The sequence below is a fragment of the Mirounga leonina genome, unplaced genomic scaffold, assembly GCF_011800145.1.
Source record: "Mirounga leonina isolate KUSES-001 unplaced genomic scaffold, KU_Mleo_1.0 Mir_104, whole genome shotgun sequence".
Lineage (NCBI taxonomy): Eukaryota > Metazoa > Chordata > Mammalia > Carnivora > Phocidae > Mirounga > Mirounga leonina.
The window spans coordinates 16,701,058-16,728,767 of record NW_023270231.1 but is presented as its reverse complement, the minus strand read 5'-3'; the positions used below and the strand labels follow the sequence as shown (position 1 = coordinate 16,728,767).

Here is a 27,710-nt window from a genome sequence, read left to right as displayed (position 1 = left end):
TTATACAGATGTATAACTAGGTATACATCTGTATCACAGTTCGTTCAACCTTTCTTAGAGAGCTAGAGATGCCCATTGCTCCTGCCTGCCCAGCACTAGTTCCCTGGAGACTGCGATTTCCTACTCTCAGTTCTAGGAGAGCAGCTATTGGGTGGAGTTGAGCGCCTATGCTGGGTCTGGCCAATCAGAGGCCCGTATCTCCCTGGTCTCTGCGATTGGCTCAGGAAGGGACACGTGATCCAGGTGGGCCCACACAGGGAGGCTGTTGGCTGCGCCTGCGTTGTGCTGTGGCCAATCTGCCTGGGAATGGGTCGCTGCAAAGGAGGACAGAGCGAGAAGCGGGGGAGACCAAGTCCTGTTGCCGCATTTCAGATTCTGAATCCAGTTGCACCTGAAGTGGGTTCTTGGGTTCATGATACTGGACTTTGCAGTTAGCTGAGCTTTTAAATTCCCTTAAACCAGTTTGAGTTTGGTTTCTGTCACTTGCAACCGAGAGTTCTGTCAAGTTCACCATTGCTGTTGGACGTTAGGGTGGCTTATACAATTTTTCTTTACCATTATAAATAATGCTGCAATGCACATCTTTACATATAGAGCTTATCCTTGATTAGAACTATTTCCTTGTGATATTTTTACAAAAGTTACTTGGCAAAAGGATCAAACATTATCAGGATTCTATGGACATTTTGCAAATCGTTCCCTCAAGGTCGGCAATGTTTTGTATCCCTTACCTTCACTCCCCAACAGTATGTGCAACTGCGATTTTTAAAATTGAGTTCTGAAGAAGCTTTCTTTTTTAACAAGCCAAAGTTGTATTTGTTTTTTAAACAGAAAAATTATGTTAATATAAAACAGATAAAAATAGACAAAAACCAAAACACACAACACACAAAAGCACAACACACAGGACCAGTGCAAACCCTTTCCAACCCACTCCCCCCAAGTTTTAAAACCTTTATTACAGATCCCCAAAGATTAGATTGTATTGGAGAAGTCACAGTATTGAATCAGAAAAATAAGAAAAGAGACATTTTTAAAAAGGTCTGTATACAGGTAGTGGGGGGATGGGATGAGAGAGTACACCTCATCACTCCTACATCAAAAACATAATGCAGAAGGGTTTCAGTGATGAGCACATATTTCTAGAATACTACTATGTATGCTAGTCCCCTGCCCACTTTTTGAAGTTGCTTTTAAAAAGGATAAAAAGTGCACAGACACTTTCATAAGGCACAGACAGATTGGTGTACAAGTCATTTCATTAGGGGCTTGGGGAAGACAATTAAATACCAAGAAATGCCACATGTTCCTGAGCAGGCATCCCTCTGCCAGAACTGGGGCAGGGATGGGATTGGGCAGGGAGAGGTTACTGCCTCTCGTTCTCCAAGACTTTGCACAAGCCCATTCTCAACTGGAACTGATGGGGCTCTCTGGGCACCCAGGTATTGATTCCAGCAACCACTCCCAAGCCTGAAAGTAGCAGGTAGCCGTCTCCCCACGGGTCTCCCTGGTGGGACCTGAGGGTAATCATCCAGCGGTGGGGCCCTTGAGGGTTCTGCCCAAGGCCATTTTGGCAGCAGCTCACTGACTACAAAATATCTGGCATTTCTAACGCAGAGGAGGCTTCTCAAAGCAGGCAGGAGGTTCTGGGTCAGGAAAGCAGTCATGGGCACTCACCAGAATAGATCCCCAAAGGCAACAGAATGGCCAAGAAAGCCCAAAGGATTCTGTCCCTAGCATCTCATTATCCTCTAATGTCTCTACCTCTGAAGGCAGAGCTAGGGTGCTGTCCTCTCTGCTCCGCATTCCCAGCACCCCATACCTAGTAGGCACGCAGCAGATGCTTGTTGAATGACTTTGTGTGCATGTATATGTGTTTTACCAAACCCCTGAGCCCTTGTAACTTGATTTCGGATTTCTCCCGTAAACCTTTAATGAGTGCCTACTATGTGCTAGCACAGGACCCAACGCTGGAGGGAGCAAATAAAAGTTTACAAATCCGTCCAGCTCCGGACTGTCTGCTCCCTGCGGCTCTGTCTTTAGGCCCAGTTCCCAACACTGTGTGCAGAACCCAGGCCATGCTGATGAGCGGGTGTTCAGCAAAATGTTACCGCACATAGAGGAGCAGCTGCCCTGGGCAGCTAAACCCCAGCAGCCTCCCAGTTCTGGGAATGGACTAGGAAAAGGGGCTTGTGTTGACTTGGAAACAGCCTAATTTCTCTGGTGGTTCAAAATAAGCAGGCACAAGACCACAACAAGGGAGTATCTTCTGGTCACCCCCTTCTTAGCCCTAGCGTCCCTGCCTGAGCGAGTGGCAGTGTTGAGGCCCAGGAAGGTGGTGGGACAACGCCCTCAGCCCCTCCACGAAGTTGCCCCGTATGTGCACCCCTGTGTCACCAAAGGAGGCCTTCAGGTTGGACTCAGGATCTCACATAGCTCAGCTCTGCCAGGAGAAGGCAGGCAGCGGGAAGGTGAGCCTGAAAGGAAGGACACTTGTCCTTCTAGGGTATGGGTGGCAGAGGGACCACAGCCTGGGGCTGGAAGCCTCCATACAGGCGCCGGTGCCCAGGCTCTCTCCAGGGGCTGCCTAGAGAAGTTTCAAGAAAGAAAACTCAAGGCAGTCTCAAGCTTTCTGGAGCTTGGGGCCAGGCAGCGGAGAGAGTGGGATTCAGCACCAGACACTCCTGGGTTTGAATCCCAGCCCTACCACCTGCTGCATGTGATCCTATCACTTCACTCACAGGACCTCAGTTCTCTTACCTGTCAAACGGGAATAATACCGTGTTTTGTCAATTCTAAATAGCACAGCTTTTTTTTTTTTTTTTTCACATTTCAAGTCTCTGATTAGAATGAATCATATAGCTGTGGTATCTCACAGTTAAAATTCGCATTTTTTCCCTTAGCGGTACATAAAATGGTGTATTTTACAATCAGTGGTGTTTTAGATGTGACTCAGTGGGGTAAGACCTGCCTCACAGGATTAATGCGTGGAGACGCCTCTCCAGCCCAGCGCCGAGGCACATAATGACATGAAGTGAAAGAGAGGGGTTCCCTTTCCTCTTTCTCCCGCCACGTGAGGGCCATGTGAGCAGCTCCTCTATAGCACTGAATAAATCAGTTTAGAGCATCAGGAAATGTCTGGTTTTTAGAAGACAAACACCCCCTTAATTCCTCTTGGAAACAGGGAGGCTATTTATAGCAGCTGCGGAGCAAGTTAAACAGGCCACCAGCTCCTTTTGATCCAGGTAACAGGTCACCAGGAGCATGGCCCAGTCCACGTCGGGTCCAGGCCCTCAGTCACTGGTTTCCTGGTGGTGGCTGTACATGACCCTGGCTGGAACCCAGGGGTGGGGGCAGTTAGGAAGAGCAAGAGGCAGGGGAGACCAGCTGCCTCCTGCTGGCTTCGAGGACCACCAGAGCTTGTGACTGGCTCAATCCGGTCAGTGGGCACTGCTGCCTGGAGAACCAGCTCTGGTGGGGAGGAGGTCACGAGTCCTTTCCCACATGGTCTGGGCCCATACATGGGGAAATTGGAAGGCTCCTGCTGGCCAAATGCAGCTGGGCACTGAGTGCTACCCAGCGTCTCCGGCTCTCGTCCTCCCCAAAAACTTCCGTCACAAGATTTAAAGGTGGGCATGTTTCCCAGATTCACTAGGGGGACAATAACCAATCAGGGGTTCTTGCAGGGGCAAGAGTGGGGGTTCTGAAGTTGAGATCAGGTCAGAACACTATGACCACTCCAGGCAGAGAAGAAGCAGTTGGTCCAAGACCTAGAACATTACAAAGACCACCTGGTCTTACAGGCTTTGATTTGATGAGGGCCCAGCTGAGCTGGGCTCTGGGCCCCCAGACACCCAGCACACATGTGTTCTATGAATGCAGAAACTCTCTGAATGTTCTCCTTTCTCTGCCATCATCTGTGCAGCAGAGGAACAGATTAGGAATTGTAGTAAAAGTGTTACCTGTTCTTTGTAGGGTGTCTTGGGCTTTTTAGATGTTATGCTGGTTCCCTCGTGGGTTCTGGAGTAGGAAGGACAGATTGAGAACTGAGAATCAGAGAGGCCCAGGGGCTTCCTTAAAAGTACAGCACGGATAGGGCAGAGGTTAGGCCCTGAACTGGGGGCAGAGCGGGCCTGGGCCAGCCTATCAGCCCAGGGGTGGTCTGGGAGTCTGCAGACATGGGCCTCCGCAGGGGTGCGGAAGTCGGGGACAGGGCCAGGTCCCAGGAAATGCCTGTAAATGGCCCTGGGAAGGGGGAGAGTCCCAAGGTCAGCATTTTAATGTCTCAGCTCTTAACATCTTAATGATCATTTAACATCTTAGTAATCAGCAGCGTAAGGGAAGCTGAGAATCAGAACCAGTTGCAAAGTCTTTTCCTCCTACCGCTTCCCCAGCAGGCTGTCCTGGTGATGCCCACCGCTGCTGGTGAATGCCAGGCCCGGGCTGACAACACGAAATGTGAAGAGCCGTCTGCGTGATGGGGTGGCCTTTCCAACTGCAGGTGAGTCACCTGCCTCCAGGATTCTTTCTCTCCTCCAGGAAAAGAGAACCTGCTGCTTGCCTTCTTCTTGGGGACAGCAAGGGATGGGACAGACAAAAAGCATCTAGAGGGACCGAGTCAAGGTGCACTATGCTTATTATTAGGCTATCTGGGTTGAAGGGGTGAAAAGGCTTCTGGGGATGACACCACCCAGAGCTCTCGGTGGGCCGCGGCACCCATCAAAACTCCTCTCTAGGACTGAGGAAGAAACTAAAAAAGCAAATTGTTCTTTTCTGTTCTCCACCCACCTTCCCCCCAAGGCGTTGCTGCTTTGGAGCTGTAAACAATGAGCTATTTTTTCCTTCCCTTACAAAATCTGAGTGTCCCTTTTCTATACCATCCAAGGGAGTTCTGTTTAGGTGCAGGCTTCATACATTCAAAACCAGCTGACGTTACAGCCCCAGAGAGTGAACAATTTCTAGTCACACTACCGTCTGGGCTCTGGATTGCACATTCCTTAGTGTTAAATAACCTCCCAGAGCCAGGATCCCTGGATAAATACCTATGCGTTCTCTCTCACTCGTTCTCTCACACACATTCTCTCTCTCTTCTCTGGCCACTCCCTCCCCTCACCCTCTCTCACACACACTCAACCCAACTCCAGCAAAAAGCATTGCACAGGGAATGCTGTTTCCCAGCCGAGAGGTCACCGAGGGACAGGGTGGTCTGCTAGGCAGTTCCTGAGCTTGCTTTTGGGACGGCCTTTTGGGGGCAAAGCACTTTTGAGCCAGAAGCAGCCCTTGCCTGGGCTCAGACCCCCAGGGCCTCATCTCCATGACTGTCATGCCTTGCCCACCATTGGAGAGTGGCAGATGGGATGGCCACTGCCCTTGGACTCCCTGGTGGCCATAGCAGTTGCCTGGCTCAGGGGGCCTTCAGAAAGGTGACCTTGCTCTGGCCAAGGCCCATTGGTGGGCCAGGCTACGGCCTGTAGATCTTAATGACATCCTTGATGGGTCGCCGGCAGATGGGGCAGCAGGCGCGGGCCTGCCTCTTGAGCCGTAGGCCACAGCTGTGGCACAGACACATATGTCCACACGTGTAGATGACTGTGTCCACTTCCCCGTCAAAGCACACCGTGCACTCGCCATTCTTGCTGCCTGCCGGCTCCGGTGGGGAGAACACAGGGGACACTGGGGGGCTCAGCGGGGAGCTGGGTGCGGTCACTGCAGAAAGGGAGAACAAGACAGACCTTAATAATGTGGTTTTCACGTGGGTTCTGCTGGGGCAACCCCAAGAAGGCAGAGCTTCTATGGCCAAACTTGTGGGGAAACAATTCTTAGAGACACCAATTTGGGGTTTTTCTCCTGGGCTTTGCCCCCTTCCCTACTCTCCCTCCCCCAAGCATCAAGCACCATGATCACCCTTTGGGATACGACATGGAGATTTCTCCTCCCTCTAGATGACTGTACAGCCGAGGAAGGAGAAGATGCAGGCGGAAAAGGTGGCCATCCTTGCTTAGCCTCAGGAAGGCTCTGGCGCAGCTGAAGGAGCCAGGCCAGCCACCAGCCCCTACCCCCTCTAGGGTTTATACCTCCTTACCCAGGGATGACTCAGATGCTGAGGAGGACTGGTTGACACTGAAGGCCATATCAGAATCGCTATCATCCTGGGAGCCGCTGAGGGACCCTGATGGGGACGTGGTCGCAGGGCTGGACTGCAAGGTGCCTGAAACCAGAGAGACTCCATCAGGGGTGGTAGAAGGTGAGTCCTGTTCTGCTAGTCCCTGGCTCTTCGCTCTTTTGCACCTTAGCTTCCCCATCTGTCTAATGGGGGGATAAGAGTTACCTCCCAGGTTTCTGCTAAGGATTGATGGAATTGTACATGTGTGGTGGACACCTATTCTTTGCCTGCTCGGCCTCCAGTCTTGTTTATTTCAGAAACAGTACCAGGATTTTTTGTTGGGGCACTTACTTCACCCTCACTCACATGATCTAGGCCAGGCCAGAAGAACTTCTACCCCTTGGTCTCAATGATGGTTTAGGTAAGGCTACATAACCCAGTGAAGGTCAAAGAGGTCTTCATGAGAACACTACAACTGTTGGGAAAGAAGGGGCGCATCCATTGGGAGGTAGGTCTGGCACTGTAGAGCCTGCCTGAGAGTGAAGCCAACATAGGGGAAAGTGAGCTTTGGGATGGGATCCTGAGGACATGCTTTTAAAACCTCGATCCGTCTGTTCCTGAATCCATCCAATATACTCCCAGACTTTTGAGGTATGTGTACCCATACATTTCCCTTTCAGTTTAGGTCACTTTGGGGTTTTGTCACTTGCAACTACAAGATTCCTGACTAGTAGTAGTCAACACGAATGAGTTTTCTCCCTTATGTTCACTGCTGGTTCAGATAATAATGGGTTATTTCTTAGGTGAGAGAGATGTTCCTTCCCTTACCCTACTTGAGGATGGATGGACAGATAATGCAGTGCTAGGGTTGCTGACAGGTAGAAGTCAGGAGGGCAAGTCCCTGGCCTCCAAAAGAAGTCACTTCTATTCTACCTTCTCTTCCTGACCACTCAAGGACTCATCCTGGTTCCTCTGGAGGTGCTGGGGAGGAGGGTAAGGAAGACTGATTCTAGGCTTAGTTCTTGCCAAAGCCCCAGTGGGGAACTTAGGCAACTCATCTCAGGGTAAATGGTGACTATGTCTGGTCGTTCCTTAAAAACAAAAACAAAAACAAAACAACAAACGATACCACCGCTTCCTTGTTCCTCCTCTGCCTGCAAACAGCAGTCATTGTTGTTACTACGTATTAAACATGCTGAAGGTGGCAGGCACCTGCTGAAAGCATTATATGCACCTCATCATTTCATCCTCATGACAATGCCAGGATGCAGGTAATTGCTCCCTCTGTACACAAAAGGAATCCAAGGCTCAGAGAAGGTCTGTGATTTGCCCAACATCTTCATGGCTGACCAGCTATGTGACTGGGACAGTCAGTTAATCTCTATGTACTTCAATTTTCTTATCTGTGGATGGATTAATGATTTCGGTTTCATAGAGGCATCAGGAGTATAAAATTGAATGAGATAACAGGAAATGTTCATTCTTTCTGTTACCATTTGGACTGACTTCTTGAATCATGAAAATGGAGCTGTGCTCTCTGGGAACCTTCCCTGACCACCACCTCCATTCTACCAAATGGGAGAGAAGCCCCTCTGCAGTGGCCCCCATCACATGGTGCAGCTCTCCATTCAGGTGTATAAGTTCCTGCTGGGCATGGCCTATGTCCTGTCCTCTACCATGCTCCATCCTGGAGCCCAGGGCCTGGCCCACAGCTGGTGGGTGCTCCGCGTCTATTGGTGGCATGAATGAAGGCAAAATCATGTCCAAATCAGATGGTTCAAGCCTCCATCCCATTTGCTGTGGATGCTGTTATTCTGATGTCCTCTTTTAAGTGTAGCTGTGTTTACTTCTTCTCCTACAACTTAATATGCCTCATGTATATAAGAAATGAATGTGATATAAGTCTTAACAGGAATAAAAATTGCACTGACCATTTACCGACTGCATAAAGCCTTCCAGGCCCTGACCCCAGTGGGAACTTAGGTCCTCGTTGGCCAAGTGTGGGCTTGGGAGCAGCAACATGGACATCCCTGGGACACTTGTTAGTACTGTATTTCGGGGCCGCCCCTACTAAATCAGAAACTCTAGGCGGAGGCGGAAGGGCGCTAATAGCGCTCAAGCCTGGGAAGCGGGCCTGGGCTTCAGCGGTGCGGCTCGAGCCACCCAGCGGCGGCCCGGCGCACGCGCGGTCGGTCGGGGAACTCACCGAGGAGGCGCAGCTGGCCGGCGGCGCCACCGCGCACGGCGAAGAAGGCCCAGAGCGCCTGCGTGGTGTCGACGCACAGCAGGCGGCCGCGCGGGCGCCCGTTGACGCCCAGGAGCACGTCGCCGCCGGGCCGCAGCGTGAAGCTGAGCGCGTCGCCGCCGCTCGGCACGGGCCCGGCACGCGCAACCACCCAGTACTCCTTGCGGTCGAGCAGCGCGTCGGGGTCGGCCGGCAGCTCCGCGGGTCGGAGCCCGCCCGGGTCGCACGACGTGATGCCGAAGGCCAGCGCGCTGGGCGCCGCCAGCCCCGGGCGGCCCACCTCCACGAAGAGGCTTTCGCCGGGTCGCAGCGGGCGTTCGGAGAAGACAAGCGTGCGGCCGCCGTCGGGCCGCGGCGCGCAGGCCACTTTGCGGTCGGCGGACAGGCTCACGTCGGGTCCGCGCGTCGCGTGGAAGCGCAGGTCAGCCTCGAGCAGCGCCGGCGACGATGCGGGCCGCGGGCGCTCGCGAGGCCCGCACGGGATGGCGGCGGCCGAGGCGTCGGCGGGCAGCGGGCCCGGGGCGCGGCTCAGCGCCAGGTGACCCAGCTTGGCCACCACCTGGTTGTTCTCGAGCTCGTTGTTGTCGAAGTTGGCGGCGTCGTGGCTGCTGGGCGGCAGGCAGGCGCTGAAGCGGGCCTGGCTGAGGCGCGCGGGCGTCAGCGTGTCGGCGAATGCGCTCTCTGCGCCAGGGCAGAAGGGGGGCCGTGAGGGTGCGGGCCGCCGGCGGGGAGACCCCGGCACCCGCGGCCTCGGTCCCCCCGCTCCTCCCCGCCCCCTCCCCACAGCCCCTCACTTTTTCTAGTTCACGTGTGTATTGATTCAAGAACCACAGGTGCACAGAATCTGAATAAGCACAATCCTGCTGGGCATGGCCTATGTCCTGTCCTCTACCATGCTCCATCCTGGAGCCACTTCTCTTTGGGATGGGCGGATAAGGCCCTTCCTCCGTTTTTCCTTCCTTCTTCCCTCCCTCCCTCCCTCCTTCTTCCCTCCCTCCCTCCCTCCTTCTTCCCTCCCTCCCTCCCTCCTTCTTCCCTCCCTCCCTCCCTCCTTCCTTCTTCCCTCCCTCCCTCCTTCCTTCTTCCCTCCCTCCCTCCTTCCTTCTTCCCTCCCTCCCTCCTTCCTTCTTCCACCCTCCCTCCCTTCCTTCACCCTTCCTCCCTCCTTCTTCCTTACCCCACTCCAGAGGTTTTCTCATACTTTGGAAGATTTGAAAACCCTTTATTGTTGGCCTCCCCAACTAGAACATAAGCTCCAATAAGTGAATCCTTCTGCTCTTTATTTGTGGCCTTATATGACAGGCGCTATTTTAAGCTCCCTTCGCGTGTTATCTGAGTCCTCACACAACCTGTGAGGTGTGTTCTGTTATCACCAGCCATTTAACAAAGAAGGGAGGTGAGGCACAGAGGGGTTAAAGAATTCGACCAAGGTCACACAGAAACTGGCAAAGCCACAACAAGAACCCAGGCTCTTCAACATGTGCTGAATCTGAAAGAACAGAGCCCAGTGCTGCACAAACATTGAATATGTTAGCTTTCTGCAAGAGATGGCCTCATTTTATAGGACAGAAAACTAAGTTTTAAGTCACCGTCATGAAAATATTTTTGAATAATTTTTAGTGGGATGGAAACATGTTCTTGATACTACATATTATATAGTTAAGTAAAAAAACAAAATAGTGTTTCATTTAGGTAATACAGGTCTTCATACTTTGGTAGATTACTTGTCGATTGTCTCCCCAACTAGAATGTGAGTCCTTGCCTGTCTGTTCACCACCACCTTCTCAGGGCTTAGCAGGGTTCTGGGCAAAGAACCTTCATTCTTTATTGTATGAATAAATGAATGAATGAGGTTTCTAGAAGACTGCCACTCTGAGTAACAAATCAGGGAAAGAAAGAAACAGTCACTAAAGTATTGTGAAGTTCCTTTAGTGATAAAAATATTCTCATTAACCATAATAAGTAAAGCAAGAAAAAGTGTTTTTCAAACTTCTCTAACTAGACTCCTCTAGCTAAGATTTGTCATTCTGTAATTTATATCATGGAAAAAACTATTTCTTCCTCTTTAGTTTTCCAAATATGAAATGAAGTCATAATAGTGAATATGCTTTTTCAAAAAGCATGCCCTAGCCCCTAGTGAGAGTCTGACAAGTTACTCCCTACCCCACCTGCAGAAATCCACAGGGCAGATTTTGTAAACTGGCCATCCACGTTCTGACCTGGCTCACAGAACTGTTTGTTTGGCCTACTGGTGTATTATCCAGTATTTCTACAATAAATACCTATATTACAAGTCTTATCAGAAAACCCCAATATTTTAAAAAATCTTTTTCAATTACTAGTTAATAATGTGGGAAAACACCAATGATATAAATTAAGTGAGCAAAAGAAAATACAAAACAATATATTATTTGGTTCCAATGGTGCGGGAAATGTATGTATAGGATGCATAGGAAAAATACAGGAAGGATATACATAACAATGTGAGGGTGGTTATCTCTGGATGGAAATTTGCTTTACAGTTTTTAGATTTTCTCACTTTAGTGAACATGTATTGGTTTTGTAATCAGAAAAAAAAAGGCACATATAAAAGATTAAAATAAGGTTTTCTGTTTGTTTTTTTAAGACATTTTAGATAAGTGGATGTTTCTGGTGGAGCCTCCTGGTGTGATGCACTCTCCCAGGGCTCTCTGTCCTACACATCCTGCTAGGCCAAGCCTAAAGGCACTGGCCGTGACTCACCCTGGGTCTCTGCCCTTGCCAACGTCTGCTTCTGTCCCCCACCCCAGTGCTCCTCCTCCTTGCCCAAACAGCTCTACATAGGAGTCCATCCTTCAGTGCAGCATTCTAATTAAGAGCATGGCCTGTGGAGATGGTTCAAGTCCTAGGTTCAGCGCTTCCTGGCTATGTGACTTTAGGTAAGTCACTTAATCTTTCAGAGCCTCAGCTTCCTCAGCTTAAAATGGAATAATCCTGGTCCCCCTCCTTCATGTTGTTACAGAGATGAAATGAGATGTTTTTATGAATAGTGTAGCACAGAACATGGGACAAAATAAGTGCTCAAATCATGTTATCGTTATTCCTTCAATGTTTTTTGAACAAAATGTATAGAGCACTTGCCATGTGCCAAATGCTGTGCTGGGTGCTGGATGAAGAGAGATGAACAAGCAGGCACAGCTCCTGTGTCCATGGAACTCCCATTCCAGTGGGAAAGACAGACTTTAATGAAGCATCGGACATAAAACTGTGTAAGTAGAAACTGTGGTGAGTGCTACTAAGGGCCACTGTCCTGCACGGCTCTTTAAAATGAGCATGTTTCAGTGGGGGAACTCAGACTCTGAAAGGCATGGTGAGTTACTCCACGTCACGCAACCAGAGAGTGACAGAACTGGAGTTCTCTGAATGTGAAAGGGAAACTTGGTCAGAAGTGAGGCCACAACGGGTCTTTGTGACAGTGAAGATGGAGTGAAGACCTGAAGGCCAAGGGAGTAGAGTGGTGCCTGGAAGTGGGGTATAACCATTCCAGGCAGAAGGAATAGACTGTGTGAAGGAACAGCATTTCTGAAGTGAAAGCTTAATCTGCGAGCCTGGTGTAACAACATATGTGACAGCATTTAGCCTGATACCTGGCACACAGCAGCCCCTCAGAAAAGGTTGATTCTCCTCACTTATCTCTATGCAAGGAGCTTTGTCCCCATCAGGCATTGTCCCTGAGTGAGACAGGCCCAAGACAGCACAGTGCTGGCCTAGGCCTGACACTTCAGAATCCACCTCTCAAAAGATTCTCTGTGGAGAACCAGAAATCCCACAATAATACCAAGAGGCCCCCAAGGGAGCTTATCAAGATTTCCTAACTTCTAACCTGTGATTTGCCTCCAAACTCTCTAGACCTGATGAAAGTATATACAGATATTTTTTTGAGACCCTACCTACCAGATGCAGTTCCGCACATTATCCCTATCAGTCCTCACCACTATCTCATGTAGCTCTGTAAAGTGGGCACTTTTCATAGCGGGAGAACACCAAGGCTCTGAGAAGTGGAGCGAGTTATTTAGGTTGCACAGCCAGGGGTGACAGTAATGGGATTCCTTCTCAGGCTATATGACTCCAAAACCAGATCCCCTGACCACTAGCAGTACTGCCTCCAAAGTTCACCTTTGTTCTACTCTTAGAGCTGCCAGCACGTGGACTCAGCCTCCAGCAAATGGCTCTTGGGGTTGCAGTCCCCACGAGTCTAATATGACCCCTGAGAGAATGAGTCTGACAATTCTGCCCCCACCCCAAACATCTGAATAGCAGTCCCAGGCCAGGCACAGGGGAGACTGGGGTGGCTAGGATTGGCTCCACAACCTCCCACTCTCGCTGGGCCATGTCCAGAGCCTGGCTCTGGATCTGGGAGAAAGCTGGATTTTTTCCTTTCTTTCCTTTCCCTAGCGCTCTCAGGTCAAATATGTCTGGGACTGGAAGTAGAACAGAATTTATGTCTCAAGAGAAACCGTATTTGTGTGAAGACAAAAGAAGCCTAGAAGAATTAGAGACAGAAAGGGCCATCCATCAGTCACTTCATTGTCTCCAAAGGTGATTCAGGATATGCACTAGAGGCAGAAGGGGCAGGGCATGCTGGCAGAATGGATGTAAGGCAAGGAAAAGAGGAATCAGGAATGACTCCTGAGGTTTTGGACCAGTCAACTAAGTGGGTGGTGCCCTTCAGTGACAGTGGGGATGGCTGCCTGAATGTTCAGTGTGGAATACTTTTTGGATGGTAGGAGGAGATGTGAGTAGGTAGAGGGAAGTCTGGACTTCAAGGGAGCCATCAGGGCTAGGAATATGGACTTGGGAGCCAACATCCTAAAGATGGGATTCAAGACCTGGTGACAGGCTTGGATCATCATCTGGAGAAAGGGTAGATGGAGAAATGGTCTTCCTCTATGATGGCTTGTTAAACTCCACAGATGTTTTGTACACTTTTCTACATGCATATTGTATTACATGATAGAGAAGAAAGCTGACAATAGAACCCTGGGGTTCTCAGCATATGGAGACAGGCAGGGAAGGAGCCAAAAAAGAAGCCAAGGAGGAGCAGCCAGGGAGGCTAGAGGAAAACCAGAAGCTTGTGAAGCCAGGATGCATGAGCAGGTCAGAGAGGCAGGGAGAGACCACCTGTGCCAAAAGTGAGAGGCCAGGTAAGAAGAAGAGGCTGAACTCTGGATCTGGCAGCCTGAAGTCTGGTGAGATAATGAGGACAGCTTGGGAGCAGCCAGATTTCAGTGCATGAGGCAGGAATTGGATAAAATCATTGTGAGGAGGTACATGAGCTCCAGCTACCCCATGTGTCACTGCTGCAGCTAGGAACAATTTTCTTCAAAGTACCTGGTGGTGAACTTAACCCAGGAGAAGATGAAGGACTAAAATGCTGACAGAGCTACTAGTCATCGAGATCAAGTCCTGCCAGACAGGGTCATTGCTAATTGTATTGGTAACTGGTAGAGACCAAATTTTGAACCTCCTCAGTATCCATTTTTTCCTGTACATATTACAAAGCCCTAAGGAACTAAGCTGTTTTTGGTTCAACTTCGAGAGGAAGCCTTGTTTATAGTCCCTAAAAATTACAAGCTGGTAGTTATATCATTGTTTGAATTGTATGACAATGCACCAGGCTATGGATCCATCATTTCTTGTCTCCAGCTTCTGAACAGGTTCAGTTTTATATACAGCTGAATTCTGTGCAGTGGTGAAACAAGCACACAGCCATACACAGTGTAGAATAAACATGGTAGAAAAGTCTTTGGGGGTTTCTTTCCCACTCCCTAAATTGCTATCCACTTTTACTGTTTGAATAGTAGAGTTAATGGGGAGAACAAAGTGTTTGACAAAGACTTGGAACTTACGGATCCAGATGCAGGGCCTGGAGGTCAAATGCACCGCCAATTATACATGGCCGCATATCCATATATATAAATGGTATAAACATATGTGATATGTAATTTATTACTGTTTCTACTCATACTTCTTTGTACATTAAAGAAAGTGGACTTCATTTTAAATTTCACATTAAGCTTTTAAAAATAAATACATATTACTGGGATGAGCTAAAGAGGATTGGGATGAGGGAGGTGGAGAGGGTGGCAAAGATATTTTTGAGAAACTTTTGCTCTGAAGAAAGCAGGGAAATGAGAAAGTAGCTGGTGGAGGAGATTGCCAATGGCATTTTAAAAATATATATATTATTTGAGAAAGAGCACGAGCCAGAGGGATGGAGGGAGAATCTCAAGCAGACTCCATGCTGAGCACAGAGCCCAACATGGGGCTCAGTCACATGACCCTGAGATCATGATTTGAGCAGAGATCAAAAGTCAGAAGCTTGACCAGATGAGCCATGCAGGCGCCCTAAGGGTATTTTTTTTTTTTTAATGGAAACCAGACCTCTTGTGTGTGCTCATAGGAATGATTTTGTGGGGAGGGAGAAAGTGAGGGTGGAGAAAGGGACAAATGATAGGAGCAATGTCTCCAAAGAGGCAGGAGGGTACAGGAGCAGAGCTCCTTCAGCCCTGGCCACAGGAGGGCTTGCAGCAGGGCAGGGGTATTGGGGCTTAAGAAGGAAAGATGCAGATGCCAGGTCTGTGGGCCACTGAGCCCATGCTTTTCCAACCAAAGAAGGCTGGACCAGGGGAGACAGACCTCCATTGGACCCTGTCTGGTCCTGGATGTGACCTCCGTTTCCTTCTGCAATGTGAGGACCTTCACCCCTGTCTCATAGGTCTGTGGGAAAAGTTAATGGCAGATCTGTGAAATAACAATGTACTTGGCACTGTGCCTGGCACAGAGTAGGCTCTCAGGAGCCTGGGAAACCACATTCCTTCAGGCCACCCTGCCAGGCAAATGCCTTACTATCAGGCAGGGAGCCCCTTCATTAATTTAGTTACCTACTATGCAGCAGGAACTATGCCAGGAACTTTACCTGGGTGATGTTTTCCAGTCCTCACTAGAACACTGTGAGGCAGGAAATAGCTGGCCTAGACTGGAGAGAATACATTAACTGCAAAAGCCAGTTCCCTGTGCTGCTGCCCGCTGAGGCTCTGGATGAAGCCACCTGCAGCCATTCCTCCTGTGTGATGTGGGGTGCTCACAGGTCCCATGCTGAGGCACCCCCACCCCAGGATCCTGGGCCCAACCCCCTCCCTTATCATGACCACTTATCAGCTGGGTGACCTTGGGCAAGTCCCTGCCTCTCTCTAGGCCTCAGTTTCCTCACTTGAAGCATGGGGTGGTACATTTGACCTCTAGGCCCTGCATCTGGATCATAAGTTCAAGTCTTTGTCAAACACTTTGTTCATAACGCTAATAAAAAACAAACATGGGGCGCCTGGGTGGCTCAGTTGGTTAAGCGATTGCCTTCGGCTCAGGTCATGATCCTGGAGTCCCAGGATCGAGTCCCGCATTGGGCTCCCTGCTCGGCAGGGAGTCTGCTTCTCCCTCTGACCCTCCTCCCTCTCATGCTCTCTGTCTCTCATTCTCTCTCTCAAATAAATAAATAAAGTCTTTAAAAAAAAAAAAAACAAAAAAAACATGAACTCTAGCACCACCAACTGATAGGTAACCTTGGCCAAATTATCCATCCATGCAGGATCTGCAAATGGGGATGATGCTATTTCCTGCCTCACAGTGTTCTAGTGAGGACTGGAAAACATCACCCAGGTAAAGTTCCTGGCATAGTTCCTGCTGCATAGTAGGTAACTAAATTAATGAAGGGGCTCAAGGCTTTGAAAAATGGCAAATGACTCCCTTACAAGGCCTATATAGAGCTACTGTTTCTGGGTGTATGACATCCTCTCCCCCTTCTTCAGGTCCCAGCACCCGGCTTTTCTTCTAAGAGAACTGCCCCCACACCCACCTCCCAGTTCCACTGATTACCTTGAGGAGGAGGCCTTAACTTGGCCAGTCACTGTATCGCATCCTCCTGGCAATGGAGAGCAATGAGGCTAAACCTTGAACTTTAGCTAGACCTTGTAGGAAAGCAGCTGTCCTGCTAGATTTGTTAATCTGGTGGGATGAGAGACATGGGAATGGAGCTGCTGGTGCCCCCCCTCCCCCCACCTCCAAAAGGGAGCCCAGCTGAGGATGATGCTAATAAAGATGACAGCAGGGCAAGAAATAAAGGCAGGCCAATATTTCAGGTGCTGTTCATTGGACCCCTGCATCAAGCCAGCCTTACAGGCAGTCGTTCCCCTGAATTTTCAGTCACATGAGACATTAATTTTTTTTTCCTTGCTTAAGCAAGATTGAACTGGTTTTTGACACTTAAAACCAAAGATTTCTGACAACATAGCCCGCAATGCCATGGCCTTGGACTGGTGTTGCTTATTTGGTCTGACCAGCCTTCTACCACTGGGCAAAGGAAGGACAAAGGGGCTATATGACAGTGACCACTACTGCGTTGTCTGTAAGAGGGACAGAGGTGCCTCAGGACATGGGGCCTGAACTCCAGAGCTCCAAGAAAGAGCTTCTCAGAGGAGCCAGGGAGAGGAGGGGGAAACTTGGCCATACCTGCCTCTCTAACTACTAATTCAACAGAATGTCATTTGCCTGGGCTCAGCCCCTTCTCTTTGGCCCAGAGGAGCATCTAGAGAAATCACAGGTTCTCAAGATGGCCCACTCCGGGATCCAGCAAGGCCATCCTGGTCTGTGCCCCAGAGAATGGTAAACCTCAGAAGCCACAGTACAGCCTTGTGGGAGAGTGTGCCCTGCAATGTAGTTTGCTTGGGTGGGGGGGCTGGTGGCGCCCGAGTCCGTCAGTGCAGGAGCTGCTAGGGAACAAGAAACCAGACAGATCTAAAAATGGGGCAAGTGAAAAAAGAACAATGGAGTGATTCTTTGCCCAGTCCCATGCATGTAAAACTCTTTTTTTTTTTTTAAATACTAAACACCAGAGTGGTGCCTATCTGGGCAGGGGAAGGGGTGAATGGGAATTTAGAGTAGGGGCTGGGGGTGAAGTAGAAGAGTCAAACGAGAGAAGGGGCTTTAGTGGTCCAGGGATGACTCCCATGCCTTGATCTGACATGTCTGAAGAACTCAGCTCAGCACCCAGCAGGGAGGAGAAACAGGCGCCCATGCAAAGGTGACTGTTGTGGTCACAAGCCTGGCTATGCCCTGGGATCACCTGAAGAGCCTTGAGAGATCTAGATGCCTGGGGGCCACTCCCTGAAGTTCTGATTGAATTGGTCTGGATACAGCCACAGCTGAGAACCACTGAACTAATGACAGATGACAGACGGATGCATCTGGGTTCTAATCCTGGCTCTGCCACTCACAAACTTGGTGGTTTTAGGCAAGTCACTTCCCTTCCCTGAGTCCTGAAGTCTTGGGGCTAAATTCCCTGTCTTGAGGAGAGAATGAGCAGGTCACAAGAGAAGGCACACCAGACATGGGGGTCTGCAGCTGGACCCCCCTGCAGGAGGATGCTGGGCTAGGAACACAATTCCAACAAGTGAAAGAAATACCCATTAGGCCTATGAACCTTTTTCTTTTTGAGACTTAACTTTAGCTCAAGTTCCAGGACAAATAAAGGGTCCCCCTGTCCCACAAGACAGGGGGATGTTTCTCAGATGAGGGGTGCCAGATAAAATCCGGGATGCCCAGTGACATTCGAATTTCAGAAAAACAAATGCTTTTGTAAGTATGGCCCAAATATTATATGGGACATACTTGTACTAAAAAATTATTTTTCTGAACTTCACATGTAACGAGGTGTCCTGTATTTTTATTTGTTCAATTTGACAAGCTTACTTAGATGATACTTGAGCTTGTTGGTTTTCAGTCTTTATCTACTGGTCTGAGAGAAGTGAGGGAGGGGTGAGGGGTCTCTATTCTGGAGTTTTCCATTCTGGAGTTTCACAGCTGACAATCTCTAAAGGAACTATGTCACCTCCTTGTTCCTTGTGAGGAAAAGGAGATCAGAGGGCCCTGGATTGCACAAACACTGGCTGCCTTGTATTTATCCACTTGGTACCTTAGACACCATCATTAGAAAGCCCAGTTCTAAGAATTGGGAGAGGGAGATCCCACTTAGGATGGGATTTCTGTGGTTCTCATGTTGCCTCACCCCTGTTGCCAGCAACAATAGGGTATCTGTTGCCTGAACTCAAGCCAGAAAAATCATAAAAGCTTAGCTTTCTTATTTTTATTATAACTTTTTTTTTTCCTGATCATGAATCATTAGTAACTTTGGTGGTAGTGGTGGGGATCACCCATAATCCCTTTACCCAGATGTCCCCAATGTCAATTTACTCTTCCCCTGGGAAGGAAACATTAAGCTTTGATCACATGCCAGAAACTTCCCCATTATCTCATGTAACCTTCAGAAAGAAAAATAACTTTATTGCCCTTTCTCATTGTAAAAGCACTATAAGCTCTTCACACATTTTTTTTTTTTTTTTTTTTGGTAAAGTAACTCATAGATGTATAAAGAAATGAAATTCACCTAGAATCCTATCACTCAGAAATGGAATTCCTTTGAATCTCACTTGTAAACCTAGTCCTGTAGCACAGGGCTTCCTATCAACCAGCACATCTCCGGCACTGCCTGAAGATAAGGAAACTGAGGATCATGTCTACCACGTTACACCAGTATTCCAGGGGGTTCTCTCCCTTTCCTCCAAGGGGCTTGGGGCATTAAAGGGGGCTCAGTAAAAGTTTGCTAAGTGAACAAATGAACGGGGGAAGAGTCCATGACTCCTCAGATTAAGTCATCAAAGGTTCCTTCCAGTTTGTATTTTCAAAAAACCCTAACCCACTTGTGCAAGATTACAGGGTGGATATGATTTCTTGGCGGTTACCCCAACACATGGGCTATATGAGGGAGCAGGTGAATGAGGTGTGATTGTTTCCCTGCTCTGAATAGAGAGCTCCAAAACAGAGTGACAGGAGATCTAGGAGGCTTTAGAAACCTACATCTCTTGGAGGTGAAATGCAAAACCTTCTATGGAAAACTCGAGTGTGGGGCAATGTGGTTAAAATGCCCAAGTAAGGCCCCAGCATAACAGGGTGGGTAGCTATTCGTAGTCTGGTCTGCCTAAGCCTGGAATTCAGACATGTGCTTAGCCCCACATGCAAATGGGCAGAGATTCTGATTTTTTAGCTGTTATTTCTTGAGCACCTTCTATGTGCCAGGTACTGTGCTGTGTCCCTTTCATATACCCTCATGTCCCCCAACAATGCCAGGAGGTAATGCTACTGTGAACCCATTTTACAGATGAAGAAACTGAGACGCATAGAGGTTTAGTCACCTGGCCAATCCCACACAGCTGGCAAGTCGAGAACCAGGTGTGAAACAGAGGTCTGTGTGACTCCCAACCTTCTACTCTTAACCACTCAGAAGTTCTGCCTTCCTTCTTCTGGGGAAGGAGGGCACAACTGGCATGCGTGTCTTTTCCCTCCTTGCCCATTGGTGGTGTGGGTGGTAGTGGAGAGCAAGGAGCCTGGGCCAGAGTTTTCCCTCAAGGTGCAAGGCAGAAAAACCAGAAACAGCCCAGACATTCAGATCCACCAGCTATGGTACATCTATATCTTGGAATACTACTCAGCAATTAAAAAGGAACAAACCACTGATTCACACAGCAACAACATGGATGAATCTCAAAAATAATGTGCTGCGATAAAGCAGCCAGACAGAAATGCATATATACTGTATGATTCCATTTACATGAAGTTCAAGAATAGGTGCAACTAGTCTATGGCGAAAAATCAGAACATGGGCTGCCTCCAAGAAAGAGGGGAACTTTCTTGGGTTATGGCTGGTGTATAAATCCGTCCAAACTCAAACTTAAAAAACAAAAACTTTAAATCTGTGTATTTACTGAAGGTAAGTGACAGGTAGGGCTGTGTCCAGATCCCCTGAGAAACCTGATCTCCCTTCACTTCCTCAGAAATCAAGGTTGGGCTGGCTCACATGTAACCTGTGAGTTCAAGAGCTAAGGCCACAAATACAAAGGACAGTGGTTGCCAGGGGCTGGAGGTAGGGGAGAATGGGGAGTGACGGCTTAATGGGTATGGGTTTCCCCTTTGGGGTGATGAAAATGTTTTGGAACTAGAGGTGATTGTTTCCAACTGAATGCCACTGAATTGTACACTTTAAAATGGTTGCTTTGAAGTTATGTGAATTTTAAATCATTTTAAAAAGTAATAAAAGAGGGAAAAAAGGTCTCAAGGGCTTCTTCCCCAAGGGTTCTCGCCACCAGGATTTTAACATTAGCGGCTGCCTCCTCTGTTAGAGCCAGGGCTAGCCTGGCTTATCTGCCTGCCTCCCCAGTGGACCTTGAGCCCCTTAACGGTGGCCACTGTAGATAACTCGAGGACTGGGGCATAAATTTGATTGTTGAGTAAGTGGATGTGTGAGTGACTGAATGAATGAGCAAATGAATATACCTGTGTGAATGACTGAATACACGAATGAGTGAGCAAACACATGCATAAGTGAGTGAATGAGCAAATGAACAAGAGAGTGAAGGAATTAGCAAAGGAATGGACAAAAGCCTGAGTGAGTGAATGAGCACAAGTACCTGATGTATGAGCGAACCTGAGCCAGGGCCTGGACTCTGGACCCAACCCTTGTGGGTTCCAGTCCTGGCTTTGCAACACAAGTTATTTAACCTCTCCATGCCTCAGTTTTCTCACCTGCAAAATGAGTATGGCGGGTTGTGGTAAAATAATAATTAATAATAATAATAATAATGAGTTAAAATGTGTAAACTGCTTAGAACAAGGCTTGGCAAAGTAAGCCCTTCGTGTTTGCGAATATTAAAAAAAATACACATCCATGCGCACAGAGACCCGGTGCCTGGACGGCGCGCGACCTACCGAGGAGCTGCACCTCGTCGGTGATGCCGTAGACGTCGATGAGCGCCCAGAGCGGGCCGCCCACGGCCACGCCGCAGTGGAAGAGCACGGGCTCGCCGTCGTTGACGCTGTAGAACACGCGGCCGTGGCGGTCCGCCCAGTAGGCCAGCACGGTGTCGCGCAGCGCCAGGTTCTCGGGCAGCGCCTTGGCCCAGTAGCCAGGCCGCGTGACAAGGTCGGGGCAGGCGTACTTGGGGATGTCCTGGGCGCTCATGAGCGATGGGTCGTGCGCCGTGAAGCCGAAGCGCAGCGCGCCGCTCCAGCCCGGGCGCACGGCCACCAGGCGCAGCCGCACCTGCTCGTACAGCCGGATGGGCCGCTGCGTGAACGTGACGCCGTTGCAGAAGCTGTTGCGCCGAGTGGCCCGGCGCGAGTGGCCGTCCAGCCGCACGTTCTTGCCTTTGGCCTGTGCGTGGAAGCGCGGCGCTTCGCCCAGGACTGGGCGCCGCTCGGGGCCGGGGCCGCAGCACGGCCGGGTGGCCAGGAGGCGAGCCGGCGGGCTCGGGTCTGCGGGAAGAGACAGGCAGGAGGGTTAGAGCCCCTCAGAACTCCGCGAACAGGTTCGTCTTTTCATAGTCATTTGCATTTTAAATTCCATCTTAATAGACCCGTAATAAACTTTGAGAAGTTTCCAGCTACCGCCAGCCTGCCCAAGGCTGTCACAACAAAGTCACTATGATCTGTGGCTTCCCCTCCCATTTACCCATAGAAAATGAAGGCATTCTTTATAAGCAAGGTTGGCTTTTCTAGAACATGCACCTTGGAGGGTTCGTTTCTAAGGGAATTTTGCACCAAAGGACCTGGAGAATCTTGGGAGGGTCTCTTTTCAAAGGAGCTGGCTGCTGGCCACAAACTCAGGTGGCTGAGTGTTGAGGTGGGGGCTTCATCATTACCACCTTTCCTCCTCCATCCCAGGGGCAGTTCTGGCTCTGGCAGCCTGGGAGGTGGCAGGGTGGGTCATTACTGCATGAGTCTTTGCTGCTCATTCACAACAGCAGCTGAGTACAATTTTCATGGCAAGTGCTTATAAATCGCAGGCAACCCCTGGCACACAGGGCTCTGTAATCGTGGCAGAAGAATAGCCACCTCAGGGAATGAGAGGCCACTGCTGGGACCACTCCTCCCACACCCAGCCATGGGGTTCACTGTGCTCTGGGCACGTTGCTGGGCTTCCATTAATACTGAGACTAATGGGAGCGAGGGCAGGGGAAAATGAGAGATGTGATGACGAGGCAGGCAAGCCATGGCTCCCCTCCCCAAGCCCGTGGGGGAGGATGCCCCAGTTAGGAGGTAGAAAGCCATGCTGGGAAGCTGGAGGCCCCTCTCTAAACAGAAGCCAGTGATCCACAGAAGACAAAATACAAGGACTGAAGCCAAGGTCCTGCATAAGAAAAACAAACAAACTTAAGGGACTTTAATCATTCGTTCATTTAACAATGTCTAGTGAGCACCTAGTGTGTGCCAGGCACCATGCTAGGCACTGGAAATACAGCAGTCACCAAGAGGGATAAGGTTCCCACTCTGAAGGAGTGGGCATTCTGGGGTGGGGGGCAAAGTCAGACAAGAAGTAAAACATACTCTACCTGGTGGGAGGCACCACAGAGAAAAATGCAGTCAGGAAGTGGGAGGGAGAGAAGTATTAGGATTTTCACAGAGGGCCTCTTTAAGCGGTGACTTTTGAGCAGAGGTGAAGGGAGTGAGCCATGAGGGTAGCTGGAGGAAGAGCTTTCCAGGCACGGGAACAACACGTGCAAAGACCCTGAGGCGGGAATGAGCTGGTGTGGCTGAGAAACAGCAAGGCGGCCAGCTGGGGTGGTGTGAGCAGGTGGGGGAGGTGGAGGCAAATGAGAGCAGGGCCCAAGCAGTGAGGGGTGGCAGGGAGGGAGGGGGTGCTGTGGTCGCTGCTTGTTTTTTCTTGAGCCAGTTTATCCTACATGAGAGGGACATTATTGGGGGTTTCGGACTGAGAAGTAGTGAGACCGCTCAGGGTGCTGTGTGGAGAGGGGACTATTGGCAGGGGGGTGGCCGAGGAAGCTGGGGGCTAGGGCAAGGCCACTGGATTATCCCAGGCACAGATGAGGAAGGCTGAGATTGGCAGGTGGGACGGTACCTGTAAAGGTGGTGAGAAGGGGTCAGATCCTGGATATGTTTCGAAGGCAGTAGAGATTTGGAGTTTTAAGGTTTTAATGAGAGCTGAAACATTCCGTGTACTTGCTTTGGATGGTTAAAATATAGTCAATAAATAAGACTAGTAACGGATACTTGACGGGGAGGCAGAGAGGTGGTGAGGAGGGATAGGGAGATACTAGGGTTGGATCCTGGAGGGCAGGGGCTTTTCCATTTCATCTTTGATTCTCCCATGCTCAGCAAAGGCCAGTCACACACCAGGCACTTGATAAAAGCCACCTGCCGCCTCTGTTATGTTAGAGCTAGAGCAGACCTCAGAAATCATCTCTGACAAGCCCATTTTACAGGTGGGGAAATGGGCCCAAAGAGGGATGGGGGCCTGCCAAGTTCAAGGTCAGTGGGCGTCTGGGCAGGCCACCTCTGAGGCAGGAGGCAGAAGGGCAGAGGTTACTTTCACCCAAGGAGGATAAGGAGAGCACTCTTTGGCTTATAAGCCAGCTTGAGCTAGGTTTCTGATCTTTGCAGCCCAAACTGCCTTGATTGGTAGGAACCTTGTACGGGACAGCGGGGAGAGGGGACCACAAAGGGCTTTCGCAGAGCAGGCCCAGCACTGCCTGCTAGGGAGGGGCCCCCCAGGCAGCGCAGAGGGTGGACCCAGAGCCACACTGCGGGTCATCTCCAGAAGCACAAGGATAAGAGCAAGGGCCCACTGGAGAGCTATTTTGGAGGACAAAAATCAAACAAGGGGAAATACGACCCGGTGTAAACCATCAGGAGAGGCCGCCCAGGGACCACAGAGCCCACGTTCTCCATGCACGCTGTAGTCTTGTGCAAGCCACTCAGCTTCTCTGGGGCTGCAGCTTCCTCCCGTGTCCACAGGCCAAATCCTCCCCAAGGTCCCCACAGCTGACACACTCTCCAGGGAACATTAAATATGACCACAGATCAAAAGCCCTTCTGAGCACCAAAGCCCACAAGCCACGGTTATGTGATTACTTTCCTCTCCCCCTGACATCTCTGCTGTTTCCCCATCCTTCTCTCTCAACTGGAGAATTTCTTTACCAAACAGCTTGGGAATCCTAAGTAGATATCCTTTCAGAGCGACCTGGCGGTTGAAATGAACACTGGCTGGGGAGACACACTGCTTTGTTCCTACAAGGGGAAGCTTCCTATAAAACCAGCTATATGTTAGGACAAAACACAGCCAAGTGACCTGCGAAGTTTACATACTTGCTGAATCTTGATTGTATGATCCAACTTCCTTCAGGGAGTGAGGGATAAGCACTCTTTCTACCCCCTCAGAGGCCAGTGTCCTGACATGAGGTAGAAAGACCAGAGTGAAAGTGTCTAAGAGGATGTGTTATTTATACAAATTGAAAATGCTTAAGATGAAAGAACAGTAATAAGCAATCTCCAAATTGTACACCACCAACTGCTTTTAGCTCGGCTCAGGGAAAGTGGCTTCCACAAGAAACAGAGAAATGTGAATGCGGGCCCCAGGGGCCCCACGGAACATCCTAGTTCAGAGATGTTAGCGGAAAACCCGACGTTTAAACACCACAGCCACGTGAGAGACAGTTTGGTGAGGAGGAGGAAAATCCCTCCTTTTTACCTACCTTCACAGCCTAACTCACATGGCATTTTCCATGGTCTCTGCGCAGCCCTTATCCATGGAAGAGCCCCTGGCTGTGCCCTCCCTGTGTGCTATGCCTCATGCCAGAGGTCTTCTGGGACATGGGATTGTAGCTACTTCTCAAAATCCTTCACCTGCAGGATTTTCTAGGCGAGAAACAAAACTCCAGGCAGCAGAGACACTTCCCCTCAGCTGCGAGAAGCAGTGTAGAGATGTCAGCCCAGCAATGTCTGATCCCAAACCAGCGTCCTTTCCTCCAGTCCCAGCCTTTTTCCACAAGCGGTGTGGAAGTACTGAGTACTAAGTAGTCCTCAGCACCTTTTCCAACTTCACTGCAGTCAGAGCCCGCATCCAGTTTTGCTTCCTGCCTTTTTGTTTTCTAACTCAACATTACATAAAAAGCATTTTCCCCACATGGCTCCTGAACACTCACAGTGCTTAGGTTTCTTGGCTGCAGAATATTCCATCAAGGGCCACAGTGTCCCCCACCGTTCCCCTCCTGGGGATCACTTCAGCTGTTCCCCCAAATGGCCAAGTCTGTGGGCACAGAGGTTCCTAGCTTCTGGCAGCAGCACCAGATTCAAACGGGCACGCTGTCACTGGTGAGGAAACCTTCTGCCAGGAAGAGGCCCCCACACCAGGCCAGGGAACAGGCCCCAGGCCCCTTTCTTCCACCGAAGGCTGAGCACCCGCTGGCCTTGTGAGGGTGCCGCCTATGGCCAGGGAGCCCCCTCCTCTTCTGGCTGGGAGTCAGACCTGGGGACTCTAAGGACAAGGCAGGGCAGAGGGGCTGTTGTCCGGTGGGAGCCCAGGAGACCTCTGCAGTAGCCTAGGAGGGAGCAGGAGACATTCCTGGCCCAACGTCACAGCTGACCAAAGGCTGCTCCAGCCCTGCCAAGACCAGAGGGGAGGGTCTTTCCAGTGTTTCGTCAAGGAAGCAATGCCTGGACTCTAAATGTAGGGGCAGAGATTGAGGGGGGTGGCACTGAGTGGCTGTGGACAGTTAGGGAGGACGGGACTCTATTCTGACTAAATAAATGTTGTCACTGCCCAGCCTTGGACAAGTCCTTCGGTTAGACAGGTGGACATGAGAGCAGCTCGGGTGGTGGCTAATGTGTTTTTCCCTCATCTTTGCTTTAGAACACACCTCATGGGCTCTGGGTTCAAGCCTGTGCTTTGCTGCTCATTTGCCTGGGGGCCCTGGGCAGCCACGTCACTTCCCAGCACCGCAGTTTTTCATCTGGAATGGCACGTGACCTTAGACCCCTGTCTCGGGCTGCTGAGAGGCTGGGAGAGCGTAGAGAGATCGGGCAGAAATCCTGGCACATAGTAGATGATCACCAAACGTTCATTTCCTTCCCCGTGGGAACAGCAGATCCAACTCCTGGGTGAGCCCTTCACCTCCATCCCTCCCAGAGTTTCATTTCCTAAAGGAGGCAGTTAAAGAGAACATAGGCTTGGAGTCAGACAGATCTGGGTTTAAATTCTGTTTTGTCATCTCATAGCGGTGTGATTAAGGTCCATGCTTAACTTCTCTGGGTCTCCCCATCCAGCGCTACAAAACTGGCAGGAGTCCTCACTACCCTGCAGGACCGCTGTGAGGAGTTTTGAATTTGCGAGGTAAATCCGTCAGACACGATGCGTGGCACGTAGTAGGTGTTCACTAAACACGTGGTCTCTCCCATTAGTCACCTTACTTCGTTCCTTTGACAAGAAGGTTTCTGATGTCCTTTGACATCAGAGACGTCTACTTGTAGGTCTGGGGAAATACATCTGGACATGTTTCTCCATAGAGGGCTGGTGACCTTGGCCAGGAAAGTCCTCTCGAAAACCCTGGGGTGGCCTTCCCTTAGTGTCTGAGGACAGAAGCCCATTTTTATGACGTCGCAGCAGTGTCCCAAGTGTGCCTCGCTCATTGCCCCAGCCCGGGCTCTCCACTGATATAAAAAGAGCCTGAGCAAATGGCATTCACGGCCAAGAGGATGGCAGGAAGCAGCGCTCCAGCTTCTCTGGCCGCCGAGATGACAGCCTCCAGCGTGCCGGCATTCAGCAGATGGCATCCTGGCTGAAATTTGCAGCAGGTTCCGCTCCACGGGGAAAGGGACTCGCCAGCCGGGAGAACGGTCTATTCTGTACCCTCCTTTCACACGCAGCCTATTACTGAGCCCCTTTATGGGCCGGTGAGTGCCTCTGTTTATTCGATTTAGTCTTCGGTCCCAAAGACTAAAGGGTAGGTTTTACCACCTTCGTTTTCCAGAGGGGGAAACCAAGGTCGCAAAGCTGGGCGGTGGCAGCAGAGGGCCAGGCCTGGGCCCTTCCTCCCACACCCCACCCCTTCTCCAAGGCAGCCCCCTGTAACCATTGGGAGCAGGGGTTGTGGCCCTTGTTAAGGGCTATAAAAGCTGTATAAGCCTTTCTCCCCTGAAAAATACCCACACTCCGTGCACACAGTTTGGCATACAATTTCAGGGGCTTCCTGGACTCACACACCCTCTAACCTCAGACAGTGCACCTCTGGTGAGAAGTCGCTGGTTCCAGTGACATTTGCCCAGGTCCACAATTCAAATCAATGCTGTTGGCAGTAGGAAGCAACATGGTGTGTGCGTGTGTGTGTGTGTGTGTGCGCGCGCACGTGTGAGCCTGTCCTTTAGAGAGGAAAACGCAAGGCTGGTATTGGCAAGGCTTCCCTCCACCCAAAGCAGGACAAGAAT

The 27,710-nt window shown here is 50.1% G+C and overlaps 1 protein-coding gene and 1 pseudogene across 1 annotated transcript in view; one reads left to right on the top strand and one right to left on the bottom strand.

Annotated features, from left to right (window-relative positions):
• Positions 1–583: 583 nt before the first annotated feature.
• The window catches only part of NEURL1B (neuralized E3 ubiquitin protein ligase 1B), a 38,887-nt gene continuing 11,760 nt past the window's right edge, over positions 584–27,710 (bottom strand). The window contains exons 2-5 of the mRNA XM_035014356.1: positions 21,201–21,746; positions 8,310–9,029; positions 6,083–6,208; positions 584–5,706 (exon numbers count right to left, since the gene is read on the bottom strand). Coding sequence (XP_034870247.1) covers positions 5,462–5,706; positions 6,083–6,208; positions 8,310–9,029; positions 21,201–21,746 — 1,637 coding nt within the window. The 3' untranslated portion in view covers positions 584–5,461. The remainder of the gene's footprint in view (positions 5,707–6,082; positions 6,209–8,309; positions 9,030–21,200; positions 21,747–27,710) is intronic.
• On the top strand, positions 13,473–14,066 carry LOC118015343 (annotated as a pseudogene).